Source organism: Oncorhynchus clarkii, unplaced genomic scaffold (assembly GCF_045791955.1).
Source record: "Oncorhynchus clarkii lewisi isolate Uvic-CL-2024 unplaced genomic scaffold, UVic_Ocla_1.0 unplaced_contig_8549_pilon_pilon, whole genome shotgun sequence".
Taxonomy (NCBI): Eukaryota; Metazoa; Chordata; class Actinopteri; order Salmoniformes; family Salmonidae; genus Oncorhynchus; species Oncorhynchus clarkii.
The window spans coordinates 236,288-254,808 of NW_027261136.1; the positions used below are offsets into that span (position 1 = coordinate 236,288).

The following is an 18,521-nucleotide window of genomic DNA, read 5'->3' on the forward strand; positions in this document are numbered from 1 at the left end:
AACCCTTTATAGGAGGTTAGGAAGTGTCTGAGTATACAGTATATGTAGAATATATATAGAACCCTTTATAGGAGGTTAGGAAGTGTCTGAGTATACAGTATATATAGAATATATATATAGAACCCTTTATAGGAGGTCAGGTAGTGTCTGAGTATACAGTGTATATATAATATATATAGAACCCTTTATAGGAGGTTAGGAAGTGTCTGAGTATACAGTATATATAGACTATATATATAACCCTTTATAGGAGTTTAGGAAGTGTCTGAGTATACAGTATATATAGAATATATATAGAACCCTTTATAGGAGGTCAGGAAGTGTCTGAGTATACAGTATATATAGAAGCCTTTATATGAGGTTAGGAAGTGTCTGAGTATACAGTATATATAGAATATATATAGAACCCTTTATAGGAGGTTAGGAAGTGTCTGAGTATACAGTATATATAGAATATATATATAGAACCCTTTATAGGAGGTCAGGTAGTGTCTGAGTATACAGTGTATATATAATATATATAGAACCCTTTATAGGAGGTTAGGAAGTGTCTGAGTATACAGTATATATAGACTATATATATAACCCTTTATAGGAGGTTAGGAAGTGTCTGAGTATACAGTATATATAGAATATATATTGAACCCTTTATAGGAGGTCAAGAAGTGTCTGAGTATACAGTATATATAGAAGCCTTTATAGGAGGTTAGGAAGTGTCTGAGTATACAGTATATATAGAATATATATAGAACCCTTTATAGGAGGTTAGGAAGTGTCTGAGTATACAGTATATATAGAATATATATATAGAACCCTTTATAGGAGGTCAGGTAGTGTCTGAGTATACAGTGTATATATAATATATATAGAACCCTTTATAGGAGGTTAGGAAGTGTCTGAGTATACAGTATATATAGACTATATATATAACCCTTTATAGGAGGTTAGGAAGTGTCTGAGTATACAGTATATATAGAATATATATAGAACCCTTTATAGGAGGTCAGGAAGTGTCTGAGTATACAGTATATATAGAACCCTTTATAGGAGGTTAGGAAGTGTCTGAGTATACAGTATATATAGAATATATATAGAACCCTTTATAGGAGGTTAGGAAGTGTCTGAGTATACAGTATATATAGAATATATATAGAACCCTTTATAGGAGGTTAGGAAGTGTCTGAGTATACAGTATATATAGAATATATATAGAACCCTTTATAGGAGGTCAGGTAGTGTCTGAGTATGCAGTATATATAGAATATATATAGAACCCTTTATAGGAGCTCAGGTAGTGTAAGCTTGAACGCTGACTTGAGGTTCCTTATTACTAACAGGGTTACAGCTACTTGGTGACCGTGATCACCGTTCACCTGGATACACGTTGTGGTGACCCACATTGCTAAACCTTAAACCTTTTCTGGTCATGGTTTACCATATTTGCTTTCAGAAAAAGGTATACCACCTAACTAAAATGAATGTCCCTGTCCTCTTTTTCAAGATGTGGCCAATTTAGACAGCCAGAAGACATTTTTTAATTAAGAAAAAACACTTTTTTTTGACTACTTGTTGTTTCTAAATGGCTGCTGGGTAATTTGAAATGCATCGAAATGTTCGTTCCTAGGCATCGGATTGAGTGAAAAGCTGCGCAGTTTCACTGAGTTCGAAAACAAATTAATAAATCTAGCTCATTGATTTGTATATCTGAAGCAGTTGCTACCTCAGATTATGAGCCTAGCAGGTGTCGTGAATTAGTTATGTAGTACCCACAGAAGGCCACAGGGAGGAGCAAGAGACCTATAAACCCATACTGTTTTTTACCTTAAAAACCCTGAACCCTGAACCTAAATCAAATGTATTTATAAAGCCCTTCTTACATCAGCATCTAACCCTACGTATTACCTATTTAGCATTAACCTGAACCCTAATTATTTTAGAAACTGTTTTAGTAATAATATTATGTTAGTAAATACCATTATAGTACTAAATATAATTTAGATTATTTTGTTAATCAAAACCTGTCTCAGCATTTTGCTGTTTTTGTTTTGTTATTTTATTATATTTATTATTGCAAGGCAGAACACTTGATCAACAAGCCACGTGTTTTATTTTTCATATGTGGTTTGAAATGGGTGACCTAGTAACCTCTATGTGAAAGTCCAGCAACTGGCGTGTGAAAGGTGGGGCAGGTTTGAGACTGATCTAAGGAATTAACCAGAAAAATACCCTTTATTTCTCAGCTGCCCCACCAACGTCTGTACATTTCTCTTACATTAATTAATAACTTTAAATTGCTAAATAATTCCAATAGATGGCAGCATATGACCACGAAGCATCAGTTATAGTCTACAAGCATTAATATGATGGACCATGAAGCATCAGTTATAGTCTACAAGCAGCAATATGATTACCAGCAGCATCCTAGTTATCCTAGCTAGTCGGTACAGCTCGGTAAACTAGCTAGCTACTCTACCAGCAGCATCCTAGTTATCCTAGCTACTCTACCAGCAGCATCCTAGTTATCTTAGCCAGTCGGTACAGCTCGGTAAGTTAGCTAGCTACTCTACCAGCAGCATCCTAGTTATCCTAGCTAGTCGGTACAGCTCGGTAAGCTAGCTAGCTACTCTACCAGCAGCATCCTAGTTATCCTAGCTAGTCGGTACAGCTCGGTAATCTAGCTAGCTACTCTACCAGCAGCATCCTAGTTATCCTAGCTAGTCGGTACAGCTCGGTAAGCTAGCTAGCTACTCTACCGGCAGCATCCTAGTTATCCTAGCTAGTCGGTACAGCTCGGTAAGCTAGCTAGCTACTCTACCAGCAGCATCCTAGTTATCCTAGCTAGTCGGTACAGCTTGGTAAGCTAGCTAGCTACTCTACCAGCAGCATCCTAGTTACCATAGCTACCACTACATCATCACCGGCTGTCTGCATTTCTTGTGGACCGATGGAGCTCCCCGGTTGTTTCTTCCACCTGTTACATCCCGTGGAGGGCTTCTCCCTCTCTCGTTGACGGATGCTGGCTACCTCTGTCCGGTTCTCCTCTCTTCACTAGATGGACGGTAACTTTAGTGTTTAAACCTCTGTGTCCAAGGACCAAACTTTTGAATATTATTTTCAGGGCGCCTCAATAGCAGGTATTGAACCCCGGGTAAATAATCACTAGTCAGAACCTCAACCTCAGTATACATTCATTATAAAAAATCATCTTAATATCTGATATTGTGAGTAAACAACCTTGAGAGTGCATCTTCCAGCCCTCCAATAAATCACATCATTCAACCCTCCCGGTTAGTAAACGTCGCTAAATTAATTTCGTCATTATAAATGACACACTGCTCGCGTGCGCCAACGAGCGTCTTGAAGTCAGTTCTATTTGTGACGCAGTTCGCGCTGCATCTCCTCATTGGTTTATAGAAGCAGGTACCCACGTGCCATCTCCTCATTGGTTTATAGAAGCAGGTACCCACGTGTCATCTCATGTAGCAAAAAAACATAACTTAACATAAACATAACTTCTTTAAACAATAAAAGCTAATTTATGAACATTTCTGAAAATGGATGTATAGCTTTTTGGAATGAAACTCTTCTTATGTTTCCCCATCTGAGCTCAGAGTAGTTGAGAGATGTAATGTTTGTCTCTGTTGTGTTGAAGTCCAATCAAGCAGGAGAGACCAGCCTCCCCTGTACCCAGCTGTGTGTCCATGAAGAGTGACCGGTCTATGAAACTAAATATACTGTTTAGAGAGGGAGACTTTTCTACTGAACAAAGGTAAGAAGAACTCATGGGTCCTGGTCAGTGAGTTAAACAACACTGTCTCTAGTCATTTCTCCTCTCTGTTTTCCAATTCCTCTTTGTTGTTTTCATAATTCATAGGCTAATCCTTTTGTCAATTTGCATAGTCTTAAAACAATATTAAACAAACACAACATTCCCTCCCTCCCTCTGTGTGTGTGTGTGTGTGTGTGGTGTGTGTGTGTGTGTACTCCCTGGATGAGGAGATGTAATCTCATGTTTTGTCCACAGAAACCAACAGGAGAGATCAGAGTCAGAGTATCTCAGTGGTCAGTCTTCCCAGAGTCATCAAACAGACCTGGCCTCCATATTCAGTGTATGTGGTCCTGTTATGTACATTTGTTTTTGTTTACCTCAAATAAAGTTGATCTGTCAATCATTCATTAATGTGTTAATGAGAAAGCATTTAATCTCTTGCTTAATTTATTTACTTTATTTATTTCAGATGCTTGAAGAGAATATTATGACATTTGTGAAGAACGAGCTGAAGATGTTCAAGAGGATTCTTAGTCCAGAACTCCCAGAAGGCTTTGAGAGTCAGAAGCAGGAAGTGGTGGATGCTGAAGATGAGAAGCAGGAGAGCAGTGCCAGAGAGGGGGCTCTGAAGATCACACTGCACATCCTGAGGAAAATGCACCAGAAGGAGCTTGCTGACACACTGGAGAAATGTAAGAGTTGTCTGCCTCATGTTGAATGATGTTTTATAACATTTAAAAGCTGTAGCTAAAGTAGCTGTGTAACTCAATGATATTGTAGAAGCCTTAACACAACACCTAGTGACCTCATCAAGTATCAGCAGGGTTGTGTTGATTAATTTATGTTAACACTGTTAGGTTCTAATTTTTCAGAGTAAATAACTCACGGACACTAGAGAAGCTTTAACCAAGTTGAATTCTTACCAAAGGGTCGGTACAGCTGTTATTCAGACAACAAAACATTTGACACAAGCACTGATATTTAACAATTTCTCATAGGCTGAGTCTCCTCCTCCGCAGCAGCACAGCCAATGTATAAATGTTGCTATACAAACCTTAGTGATATCTGTTCTTCCTCACTTCATCTGACCCCCCTCCATCACTAATCCATGGCTCTCTCCCCTTTTCAATGCCTGCCACATGTAATCACTTCCCTGCACCAGCACATTCCAAGCTTAATTACACACACTATATACCTTCCTCCTATAACCATTACCTTCTGGTGTAGACCCTCCACTATATACCTTCCTCCTATAACCATTAACTTCTGGTGTAGACCCTCCACTATAAACCTTCCTCCTATAACCATTAACTTCTGGTGTAGACCCTCCACTATATACCTTCCTCCTATAACCATTACCTTCTGGTGTAGACCCTCCACTATATACCTTCCTCCTATAACCATTAACTTCTGGTGTAGACCCTCCACTATATACCTTCCTCCTACAGATACCAATTAACTTCTGGTGTGGACACTCCACTATATACCTTCCTCCTATAACCATTACCTTCTGGTGTAGACCCTCCACTATATACCTTCCTCCTATAACCATTAACTTCTGATGTAGACCCTCCACTATATACCTTCCTCCTATAACCATTAACTTCTGGTGTAGACCCTCCACTATATACCTTCCTCCTACAGATACCAATTAACTTCTGGTGTGGACACTCCACTATATACCTTCCTCCTATAACCATTACCTTCTGGTGTAGACCCTCCACTATATACCTTTCTCCTACAGATACCCATTACCTTCTGGTGTAGACCCTCCACTATATACCTTCCTCCTATAACCATTAACTTATTGTGTAGACTCTCCACTATATACCTTCCTCCTACAGATACCAATTAACTTCTGGTGTGGACACTCCACTATATACCTTCCTCCTATAACCATTACCTTCTGGTGTAGACCCTCCATATATACCTTCCTCCTACAGATACCCATTAACTTCTGGTGTTGACCCTCCACTATATACCTTCCTCCTATAACCATTACCTTCTGGTGTAGACCCTCCACTATATACCTTCCTCCTACAGATACCCATTAACTTCTGGTGTTGACCCTCCACTATATACCTTCCTCCTATAACAATTAACTTCTGGTGTAGACCTTCTAAACCTCAGCACTCCCTCAGTGACATGAATAAGTATATTTCATATCGAGAGAGAGAGAGAGAGGACATTAGTTACGAGAACAAATTATTATAATGTACAACTTTATAACAGTCCTTCAATACTGTAGGTATTAAAACAGATGTAATATTAATATCCTCTGTGTTATTTCTTCATTCAGATGAGCTTGCTGTGATTTGCCAACGTGAACTCAAATCTAATCTAAAGAAGAAGTTTCAATGTGTATTTGAGGGGATCGCTAAACAAGGAAACCCAACACTTCTCAATAAGATCTACACAGAGCTCTACATCACAGAGGGTGGAACAGGAGAGGTCAATAATGAACATGAGCTGAGAAAGATTGAGACAACAACCAGGAAACAAGCAAGATCAGAGACTGCAATCAAATGTAATGACATCTTCAAACCCTTAACTGGACAAGACAAACCTATCAGAACTGTGCTGACAAAGGGAGTTGCTGGCATTGGAAAAACAGTCTCTGTGCAGAAGTTCATTCTAGACTGGGCTGAAGGAAAAGCAAATCAGGATGTCCAATTTGTATTTTCATTCCCTTTCCGGGAGCTGAATTTGATGAAATTGAAAAACACTTTCATTGAACTTCTTAATCACTTCTCAATGGAAACCAAAGTTTCAAGAATCTCCAACTACAACAAGTACAAAGTTCTGTTCATCTTTGATGGTCTGGATGAGTGCCGACTGCCCCTAGACTTCCAGAAGAACAAGATATGTTGTGACGTCACAGAGTCAACCTCAGTGGATGTTCTGCTGACAAATCTCATCAAGGGACATCTGCTTCCCTCTGCTCTCCTCTGGATAACAACCCGATCTGCAGCAGCCAATAAGATCCCTTCAGGGTGTGTTGACCAGGTGACAGAGATACGAGGGTTCAATGACCCACAGAAGGAGGAGTACTTCAGGAAGAGATTCAGTGATGAGGACCTGGCCAGCAGAATCATCTCACACATAAAGACATCAAGGAGCCTCCACATCATGTGCCACATTCCAGTCTTCTGTTGGATTTCTGCAACAGTCCTTGAACACATGCTGAAACATAAGAGAGAAGAGATGCCCAAGACTCTGACTGAGATGTACACACACCTTGTGGTGTTTCATACCAAACAGAAGAATGAAAAGTATCTTGGGAAAGAAGAGACAGGTCCACACTGGAATAAAGAGAGCATTCTGTCACTGGGAAAACTGGCTTTTCAACAGCTTGTGAATGGCAATCTGATTTTCTATGAAGAAGACCTGAAAGAGGCTGGCATTGATGTTAATGATGCCTCAGTGTACTCAGGATTGTGCACACAGCTCTTTAAAGAGGAATGTGTGCTGTACCAGAACAAGGTGTACTGCTTTGTTCATCTGAGCATTCAGGAGTTTCTGGCTGCTGTATATGTGTTCCTCTCCTTCATCAACAACAATAGGAATGTAATGGACAAACTGCAATCAAAGTCCAGGAACTTTTCTGTGAGGATCAAACAAAGGCGTAAAGTTACTTTCTACAAGAGTGCTGTGGATAAAGCCTTACAAAGTGAGATGGGAAACCTGGACCTTTTCCTCCGCTTCCTTCTGGGCCTCTCACTGGAGTCCAATCAGAAGCACTTACGAGGTCTACTGACAAAGACAAGAAGCAGCTCACAGAGCCATGAAGAAACAGTCAACTACATCAAGGAGAAGATCAGGGAGAATCCTTCTCCAGAGAGGAGCATCAATCTGTTCCACTGTCTGAATGAACTGAATGACCATTCTCTAGTGGAGGAGATCCAAAGCTACCTGAGATCGGGAAGTCTCTCAAAACCCAACCTGTCACCTGCACAGTGGTCAGCTATGGTCTTCGTGTTGCTGACTTCAGAAAAGGAGCTGGATGTGTTTGACCTGAAGAAATACTCCAGATCAGAGGAAGGTCTTCTGAGGCTACTGCCAGTGGTCAAAGCCTCCAGAGCTGTTCTGTGAGTAAATAAAATGACTAATTATCAGGTAGAAATATTCAGTTTAGAGAAAAATATGTATAATAGTATTTAAACAATATCATATTAAATTGTATTGTATATTGTATAAATGCATTGATGTTCACATTAGTATAACAATATGACCATACAATTCTAGAAGATGGAAGATGAATCTACAGTTGAAGTCGGAAGTTTACATACACCATACGCCAAATACATTTAAACTACATTTTCCCCAATTCCTGACATTTAATCCCTTTAATCCCTTTCTTAGGTCAGTTAGCACTTTATTTTAAGAATGTCATAAACATGTCAGAATAATAGTAGAGACTTATTTCAGCTTTTATTTATTTTCATTACACTCCCAGTGGGTCATAAGTTTACATACACTCAATTAGTATTTGGTAGCATTGCCATTAAATTGTTTAACTTGGGTCAAACGTTGTGGGGGTGAATTTTGGCCCATTTCTCCTGACAGAGCTGGTGTAACTGAGTCAAGTTTGTAGGTTTGCGTGCACACGCTTTTTCAGTTCTGTCCACAAATTTTCTATAGGATTGAGGTCAGGGCTTTGTGATGGCCTCTCCAATACCTTGAATTTGTTGTAAGCCATTTTGCCACAACTTTGGAAGTATGCTTGGGGTCATTGTCCATTTGGAAGACCCATTTGTGAGCAAGCATTAACTTCCTGACTGATGTCTTGAGATGTTGCTTCAACTTATCCACATCATTTTCCTACCTCGTGATGGCATGTATTTTGTGAAGAGCACCAGTCCCTCCTGCAGCAAAGCACCCCCACAACATGATGCTGCCACCTCCAGGCTTCACGGTTGGGATGGTGTTCTTCGGCTTGCAAGCCTCCCCCTTTTTCCTCCAAACATAACGATGGTCATCATGGCCAAAAAGTTCTATTTTTGTTTCATCAGACCAGAGGACATTTTTCCAAAATGTACAATCTTTGTCCCCATGTGCAGTTGCATACCGTAGTCTGGCTTTTTTATGGCGGTTGTGGAGCAGTGGCTACTTCCTTACCGAGCGGTCTTTCAGGTTATGGCGAAATAGGACTCGTTTTACTGTGGATATAGATACATTTGTACCTGTTTCCTCCAACATATTCACAACGTCCTTTGCTGTTGTTCTGGGATTGATTTGCACTTTTCGCACCAAAGTACGTTCATCTCTAGGAGGCAGAACGTGTCTCCTTCCTGAGTAATATAATAAGTAAATAATGAGTACGATATAATGTCTGCATGGTCCCATGGTGTTTATACTTGCATACTATTGTTTCGTAAAGATGAATGTGGTACTTTCGGGCATTTGGAACTTGTTCCCAAGGATAAACCAGACTTGTGGAGGTCTGCATTTTTTTCTGAGGTCTTAGCTTATTTCTTTTCATTTTCCCATGATGTCAGGCAACGAGTCACTGAGTTTGAAGGTAGGCCTTGAAATACATCCACAGGTACACCTCCTCCAATTGACTCAATGATGTCAATTAGCCTGTCAGAAGCTTCTAAAGCCATGACATCATTTTCTGGAATTTTCCAAGCTGTTTAAAGGCACAGTCAACTTAGTGTATGTAAACTTCTGACCCACTGGAATTGTGACACAGTCATTTATAAGTTAAATAATCTGTCTGTAAACAATTGTTGGAAAAATTACTTGTGTCATGCACAAAGTAGATGTCCTAACCAACTTGCCAAAACTATAGTTTGTTAACAAGTAGTTTGTGGAGAGGTTGAAAAACTAGTTTTAAGGACTCCAACCTAAGTGTATGTAAACTTCAGACTTCAACTGTATATTTAACTGTATATGTTGTTTGGGAGAATAAACCAAATGCATCTGCCATGGTCCATATACACTACTGGTGTTAAATTAACAGTGTGTTTGTGAAGTCATGATGATCTCTTTGTCAGGCTGTCAGGCTGTGGAGTCACAGAGGAAGGCTGTGCTTCTCTGGTCTCAGCTCTGAGGTCAAACCCCTCACACCTGAGAGAGCTGGACCTGAGTAACAATGACCTGAAGGATTCAGGAGTGAAGCTGCTCTCTGCTGGACTGGGGAATCCTCACTGTAAACTGGAGACTCTGAGGTCAGTATTCCTGTAGTCGGTCAACAAGTGATAACTGTTCACCAGATCCACATGTGTTTACCAGACACACATAGTCCACACCATATGTGTTTGGACAGTGAAGCTTACAGTTTTAAATGTGGTGCTTTGCTTCAGTATTTTGGATTTGAGATACAATGTTTCATATTAGGGGACAGTACAGAATGTCACCTTTTATTTAAAGGTATTCATACATATATATTTTACTGTTTAGAAATGAAAACACTTTATGTATCTAGTTCTTCCATTTGAAGAAGACTTCATTATTTGGACATATTCACTTCTACTGTATTAAAGTTGTAAAGTCCTGGGTGTTGTGAATGTGGAGTCAGGTGCAGGTAACCAGAGAGTTCAGTTTAGTGCTCTTTTAATGCACACACGGTGACAACACGGCTACCCACTAAACACTGGGTGCTTGGTCCCATGTTCCAAGCCTGCAGTGATTCCATCAAGCTTGTGATTCTACAAACTTGTTCAATGCATTTGCAGGTTGTTTTGGTTGTGTTTTAGATCATGTTTGTCCTAATAGCAACTGAACGATGAATAAATGTCCTGTTATTTTGGAATCACTTGTATTGTCAGTAAGAATAGAATAGATGTTTCTGAATCTATCTACATTCATATGGATGCTACTATGATTATGATTATGAATAATCATGACGCCTGTGCTGGTTGAAATATATGTTGATGTGTGGCGCTGTCCTCAGACAATAATATGGTATGCTTTCGCTGTAAAGCTTAATGTAAATCGGACAACGCAGTTAGATTACCAAGACTTTAAGCTTTTAAATGATATAAAACACTTGTATTTTCACGAATGTTTAACATTACGATCATTTATTTGAAAAAGCGCCCCCCCAAATTCACTGGATGTTGTCGACTGGTGTCCTGCTAGTGGGACGCCTAGTCTTCAGAAGTTTTTAATACACCACGGGTGAATTTGTAAAAATACTTAGTACTTTTCAAATGGGGCTGGACATCCTCAAATTAAAGGTGACATTATAAACTGTCTCATCACATGAAACATCTGACCTCAAATCCAAAATGTTGGAGAATAGAGCCACATTTAAAATGTTAGCTTCACTGACTAAATAGATATGGTGTGGACTGTATACTCAATACAATCTAAATCTGATACCTTACTGTCTAAATAAATATGGTGTGGACTGTATACTCAATACAATCTAAATCTGATACCTCACTGTCAAAATAGATATGGTGTCATGTATTGTCATGTTGTGTCTTGTTTCTGTCCTTTCCCTTCACCCTGTCTCCCTCTGCTGGTCGTTATTAGGTTACCTTTTCTCCCCCTCTTTCCCCCAGCTGTTCCTTGTCTCCTCCTAACTACCTCGTCACCCCTTTTCCCACCTGTTCCCTTTTTCCCTCTGATTAGTCCTCTATATCTCTCTCTGTTTTTGCTCCTGTCTTTGTCGGATTCTTGTTTGTGTTGTTCATGCCTGAACCAGACTATCGTCATGTTTGCTGCAACCTTGTCCTGTCCTGTCGGAATCTGCCGGTCCATCTGAGCCTACGTTTGTTTTGTTATTAAAGAAGCTCTGTTTACGTTAAGTCGCTTTTGGGTCCTCATTCACGCACCATAACAGAAGAATCCGACCAAGAATGGACCCAGCGACTTCGGATCCTCTCCACTCAGCCGTCGAGATCCAGGGAGCGATGCTAGGCAGACACGAGCAGGAATTGTCTGCTGCTCGACATGCCGTTGAGACCCTGGCCACCCAAGTCTCCAACCTCACAGAACAGGTTCACCATCTCCGCCTCGATCCACCGGCCACTTCCAGGGCTTTCGAATCTCCGGAGCCCAGAATCAATATCCCGCCGTGTTACTCTGGGGAGCCCACTGAATGCCGCTCGTTCCTCACCCAGTGTGATATTGTGTTTTCTCTCCAGCCCAACACTTACTCCAGGAGCACTGCTCGTGTCGCCTACGTCATATCACTCCTTATTGGACGGGCTCGTGAGTGGGGCACGGCAATCTGGGAGGCAAGGGCTGAGTGTACTAACCAGTATCAGGACTTTAAGGAGGAGATGATACGGGTTTTTGATCGATCTGTTTTTGGGGAGGAGGCTTCCAGGGTCCTGTCCTCCCTATGTCAAGGTAATCGATCCATAACAGACTACTCTATTGAGTTTCGCACTCTTGCTGCCTCCAGTGGCTGGAACGAACCGGCTTTGCTCGCTCGTTTTCTGGAGGGTCTCCGCGCAGAGGTAAAGGATGAGATTCTCTCCCGGGAGGTTCCTTCCAGCGTGGATTCCTTGATTGAACTCGCTATTCGCATTGAGCGACGTGTTGATCTTCGTCACCGAGCTTGTGGAAAGGAGCTCGCGTTCTCCGTTGCCCCCCTCTCCGCATCACTACCATCTTCCTCTGCCGGCTCGGGTGCTGAGCCTATGCAGCTGGGAGGTATCCGCATCTCGACTAAGGAGAGGGAACGGAGAATCACCAACCGCCTCTGTCTCTATTGCGGTTCTGCTGGTCATTTTGTCACTTCATGTCCAGTAAAAGCCAGAGCTCATCAGTAAGCGGAGGGCTACTGGTGAGCGCTACTACTCCTGTCTCTCCTTCAAGATCCTGCACTACCTTGTCGGTCCATCTACGCTGGACCGGTTCGTCAGCTTCCTGCAGTGCCTTAATAGACTCTGGGGCGGAGGGCTGTTTTATGGACGAGACCTGGGCTCGGGAACATGACATTCCTCTCAGACAGTTAAGGGAGTCCACGGCCTTGTTCGCCCTGGATGGTAGTCCTCTCCCCAGGATTCAGCGTGAGACGCTACCTTTAACCCTCACTGTTTCTGGTAATCATAGCGAAACCATTTCTTTTTTAATTTTTCGTTCACCTTTTACACCTGTTGTTTTGGGCCATCCCTGGCTAGTTTGTCATAATCCTTCCATTAATTGGTCTAGTAATTCTATCCTCTCCTGGAACGTCTCTTGTCATGTGAAATGTTTAATGTCTGCTATCCCTCCTGTTTCCTCTGTCTCTTCTTCACAGGAGGAGCCTGGTGATTTGACAGGGGTGCCGGAGGAATATCACGATCTGCGCACGGTGTTCAGTCGGTCCAGGGCCACCTCTCTTCCTCCACACCGGTCGTATGATTGTAGTATTGATCTCCTTCCGGGAACCACTCCCCCCCGGGGTAGACTATACTCTCTGTCGGCTCCCGAACGTAAGGCTCTCGAAGATTATTTGTCTGTAGCTCTTGCCGCCGGTACCATAGTCCCCTCCTCCTCTCCCGCCGGAGCGGGGTTTTTTTTTGTTAAGAAGAAGGACGGGTCCCTGCGCCCCTGCATAGATTATCGAGGGCTGAATGACATAACAGTGAAGAATCGTTATCCGCTTCCTCTTATGTCTTCAGCCTTCGAGATCCTGCAGGGAGCCAGGTTTTTCACTAAGTTGGACCTTCGTAACGCTTACCATCTCGTGCGCATCAGGGAGGGGGATGAGTGGAAGACGGCGTTTAACACTCCGTTAGGGCACTTTGAATACCGGGTTCTTCCTTTCGGCCTCGCTAACGCTCCAGCTGTCTTTCAGGCATTAGTCAATGATGTCCTGAGAGACATGCTGAACATCTTTGTTTTCGTTTACCTTGACGATATCCTGATTTTTTCACCGTCACTCCAGATTCATGTTCAGCACGTTCGACGTGTCCTCCAGCGCCTTTTAGAGAATTGTCTTTTTGTGAAGGCTGAGAAGTGCTCTTTTCATGCCTCCTCCGTCACATTTCTCGGTTCTGTTATTTCCGCTGAAGGCATTAAGATGGATCCCGCTAAGGTCCAAGCTGTCATTGATTGGCCCGTCCCTAGGTCACGCGTCGAGCTGCAGCGCTTTCTCGGCTTCGCGAACTTCTATCGTCGTTTCATCCGTAATTTCGGTCAGGTGGCAGCACCTCTCACAGCCCTTACTTCTGTCAAGACGTGCTTTAAGTGGTCCGTTTCCGCCCAGGGAGCTTTTGATCTCCTCAAGAATCGTTTTACATCCGCACCTATCCTTGTTACACCTGACGTCACTAGACAGTTCGTTGTCGAGGTTGACGCGTCAGAGGTGGGCGTGGGAGCCATTCTTTCTCAGCGCTCCCTCTCTGACGACAAGGTCCACCCTTGCGCGTATTTTTCTCATCGCCTGTCGCAGTCGGAACGTAACTATGATGTGGGAAACCGCGAACTGCTCGCCATCCGCTTAGCCCTAGGCGAATGGCGACAGTGGTTGGAGGGGGCGACCGTTCCTTTTGTCGTTTGGACTGACCATAGGAACCTTGAGTACATCCGTTCTGCCAAACGACTTAATGCGCGTCAGGCGCGCTGGGCGCTGTTTTTCGCTCGTTTCGAGTTCGTGATTTCTTATCGTCCGGGCTCTAAGAACACCAAGCCTGATGCTTTATCTCGTCTCTTCAGTTCTTCAGTAGCCTCCACTGACCCCGAGGGGATTCTCCCTGAGGGGCGTGTTGTCGGGTTGACTGTCTGGGGAATTGAGAGGCAGGTAAAGCAAGCACTCACACAAACTCCGTCGCCGCGCGCTTGTCCTAGGAACCTTCTTTTCGTTCCCGTTCCTACTCGTCTGGCCGTTCTTCAGTGGGCTCACTCTGCCAAGTTAGCCGGCCACCCTGGCGTTCGGGGTACGCTTGCTTCCATTCGCCAGCGTTTTTGGTGGCCCACCCGGGAGCATGACACGCGTCGCTTCGTGGCTGCTTGTTCGGTCTGCGCGCAGACTAAGTCCGGTAACTCCCCTCCTGCCGGCCGTCTCAGGCCGCTTCCCATTCCCTCTCGACCGTGGTCTCACATCGCCTTAGATTTTGTCACCGGACTGCCTTCGTCAGCGGGGAAGACTGTTATTCTTACGGTTGTCGACAGGTTCTCTAAGGCGGCTCATTTTATTCCCCTTGCTAAGCTTCCTTCTGCTAAAGAGACGGCACAAATCATCATCGAGAATGTTTTCAGAATTCATGGCCTTCCGTCAGACGTCGTTTCGGACAGAGGTCCGCAATTCACGTCTCAATTTTGGAGGGAGTTTTGCCGTTTGATTGGGGCTTCCGTCAGTCTCTCTTCCGGCTTTCACCCCCAGTCTAACGGTCAAGCAGAACGGGCCAATCAGACTATTGGTCGCATCTTACGCAGTCTTTCTTTTCGCAACCCTGCGTCTTGGTCAGAACAGCTCCCCTGGGCAGAATACGCCCACAACTCGCTTCCTTCGTCTGCGACCGGGCTATCTCCTTTTCAGAGTAGCCTCGGGTACCAGCCTCCGCTGTTCTCATCTCAGTTCGCCGAGTCCAGCGTTCCCTCCGCTCAGGCTTTTGTCCAACGTTGCGAGCTCACCTGGAAGAGGGTCAGGTCTGCACTTTGCCGTTATAGGGCGCAGACCGTGAGGGCTGCTAATAAGCGTAGAACTAAGAGTCCTAGATATTGTCGCGGTCAGAGAGTTTGGCTCTCCACTCAGAACCTTCCCCTTAAGACCGCTTCTCGCAAGTTGACCCCGCGGTTCATTGGTCCGTTCCGTATTTCTCAGATCATTAATCCTGTCGCAGTTCGACTTCTTCTTCCGCGATATCTTCGTCGCGTCCACCCGGTCTTCCATGTCTCCTGTATCAAGCCCGTTCTTCGCGCCCCCGCTCGTCTTCCCCCCCCCCCCCCCCATCCTTGTCGAGGGCGCACCCATCTACAGGGTCCGTAGGATTTTGGACATGCGTCCTCGGGGCCGTGGTCATCAGTACCTAGTAGATTGGGAGGGGTACGGTCCTGAGGAGAGGAGTTGGGTTCCCTCTCGGGACGTGCTGGACCGTGCGCTGATCGAGGATTTCCTCCGTTGCCGCCAGGTTTCCTCCTCGAGTGCGCCAGGAGGCGCTCGGTGAGTGGGGGGGTACTGTCATGTATTGTCATGTTGTGTCTTGTTTCTGTCCTTTCCCTTCACCCTGTCTCCCTCTGCTGGTCGTTATTAGGTTACCTTTTCTCCCCCTCTTTCCCCCAGCTGTTCCTTGTCTCCTCCTAACTACCTCGTCACCCCTTTTCCCACCTGTTCCCTTTTTCCCTCTGATTAGTCCTCTATATCTCTCTCTGTTTTTGCTCCTGTCTTTGTCGGATTCTTGTTTGTGTTGTTCATGCCTGAACCAGACTATCGTCATGTTTGCTGCAACCTTGTCCTGTCCTGTCGGAATCTGCCGGTCCATCTGAGCCTACGTTTGTTTTGTTATTAAAGAAGCTCTGTTTACGTTAAGTCGCTTTTGGGTCCTCATTCACGCACCGTAACATATGGTGTGGACTGTATACTCAATACAATCTAAATCTGATACCTCACTGACTAAATAGATATGTTGTGGACTGTAAACTTGTGTGACAAGGGTGGTTGGTTTAGTTTTGTATTGTCTAGGGGTTTGTATGTCTATGGTTGCCAAGATTGGTTCCCAATCCCAGCTGTTTATCGTTGTCTCTGATTGGGAACCATATTTAGGTAGCCATGTTCCTTGGGTATTTTATGGGTTATTGTCTACTGTCTGCTGCTCCTTGACAAACGTTTGTGTGTGTGTTTGTGCATGCATTTGTGCATGCATACGTTACATAAGAAATGTGTGTTTGTGTTCATGATGCATACCGGTGTGTGTGTGTGTGTGCATGTGTGCGTGTGTGTGTGTGTGTGTGTGTGTGTGTGTAATTAATGGGAATCAGTGTGTTTTATATTACCATACAGTATAACATATGATCATTCAACAAGTCTCAAGTTACCTTCACTTCTCCTTTTGATACCTAGAAACATCTACATTAAATGAATTAGTGAAAAGTGATTTAACATTCTAATGTGAAATGATGATGATTTCTAATATTGTGTCTGGTTTCATCCATCAGATGTCTGTGATCTCACACTGGACCCGAACACAATAAACAAAAGCCTGTCTTTGTCTGAGGAGAACAGAAAGGTGACACGTAGGAGAAAGAAGCAGAAGTATCCTCATCACCCAGAGAGATTTGAGGACTGTGGACAGGTGCTGTGTAGAGAGGGTCTGACTGGGCACTGTTACTGGGAGGTAGAGTGGAGTGGGAGAGAGGCTGGTATAGGAGTGGCGTATGAAGGAATCAGCAGGAGAGGAAGAGGAGAGGTTAAGGACTGTTGTTTTGGATGCAATGACAAGTCCTGGAGTCTGTTCTGCTCTGACAACAGTTACATGGCCTGGCACAATAATAACTCCACTACCATAGACGTCCCCTCCTCCAGCTCCCACAGAGTAGGAGTGTATCTGGACTGGCCAGCCGGCACTCTGTCCTTCTATAGAGCCTCCTCTGACACACTGACCCACCTGTTCACATTCACCTCCACATTCACTGAGCCCCTCTATCCAGGGTTTAGGGTTTATGATGTTGACTCCTCAGTGTCCCTGAAATAATAACCTGACACACACAATGGACTCACACACACTGGGCACACGCGCACACACACACCCTCTGTTCCAGACATTATTATGAGCCATCCTCCCCTCAGCAGCCTCCTCTGAATGTCTGCAGCCGACTAGGCTGTTGGCGTCTGACAAGAGGTGAAAATATTACAGGAATATTCTGCAAATGTTGATGAAGACGTCACTCAATCCCCCCAAAACAACATGCAGTCTTTCCACAAGACTCCCATGAAGTTATAGTGTGACGTTATGAGTTGACGTTAAAGTAACATTCTCAGAACATACTGCACTTGTTTTATACTGTTTTAGATGGATCCTCTGTTTATCATCTTGTTTTATACTGTTTTAGATGCATCCTCTGTTTATCATCTTGTTTTAGACTGTTTTAGATGGATCCTCTGTTTATCATCTTGTTTTATACTGTTTTAGATGGATCCTCTGTTTATCATCTTGTTTTATACTGTTTTAGATGGATCCTCTGTGTATCATCTTGTTTTATACTGTTTTAGATGCATCCTCTGTTTATCATCTTGTTTCATACTGTTTTATATGGATCCTCTGTTTATCATCTTGTTTTATACTGTTTTAGATGGATCCTCTGTTTATCATCTTGTTTTATACTGTTTTAGATGGATCCTCTGTTTATCATCTTGTTTTATACTGTTTTAGATGGATCCTCTGTTTATCATCTTGTTTTATACTGTTTTAGATGGATCCTCTGTTTAAACATTTAAACTCTTCCAATAACACCGTTAGAATACCAATGTGATCATCTGTTGTCTTTTACGTTGAAAGACAAATTGCACAATTATTTATGGACATTTGCTCCATAGTTATACAATTGTACAATATAATATATTGTTGTTTTCATAATAAAACATACTTGAAACAAGAAAAAGCATGTTAATTTTTAAAACAATGCCGTTATTGATTTTACATTGCCTCTGCCAGTCGCAGGTTGACATTTGTCATGAATCTTGACCAACTTGGCACGATTTTCTAATGCATTTGTCGTATGATGAAAACATCTGCTTCAGGCCAGATCTTCTGGGAAGTCATCGAATGACATTTGGTTTCCGTTTTATAACATTTTTACATTTTGGTAATTTTTCCTCTGTTCTGGAAAATTCCACCAGATGGCGACTGGCTGCTTATTGCAAATGATC

General features: G+C 43.1%; 2 protein-coding genes across 2 annotated transcripts in view; both read left to right on the forward strand.

The window, feature by feature from the left end:
• The window catches only part of LOC139405168 (NLR family CARD domain-containing protein 3-like), a 457,948-nt gene that overhangs the window by 188,023 nt on the left and 251,404 nt on the right, over positions 1-18,521 (forward strand). The gene's annotated exons all lie outside the window — the stretch shown is intronic.
• Positions 1,580-17,346, forward strand: LOC139405177 (NLR family CARD domain-containing protein 3-like). Its single transcript, XM_071147597.1, has 8 exons — positions 1,580-1,590; positions 3,653-3,769; positions 4,025-4,109; positions 4,239-4,461; positions 6,069-7,857; positions 9,769-9,937; positions 10,289-10,298; positions 16,811-17,346. Exons 1-8 carry the CDS (start codon positions 1,580-1,582, stop codon positions 17,344-17,346), a joined length of 2,940 nt encoding a protein of 979 aa, XP_071003698.1.

Coding starts and splice junctions, on each gene's coding strand:
- LOC139405177 (XM_071147597.1), top strand. Junction 3,770..4,024: donor GACTTTTCTACTGAACAAAG/GTAAGAAGAACT, acceptor TTTTGTCCACAG/AAACCAACAGGAGAGATCAG. Junction 7,858..9,768: donor AAAGCCTCCAGAGCTGTTCT/GTGAGTAAATAA, acceptor TCTCTTTGTCAG/GCTGTCAGGCTGTGGAGTCA.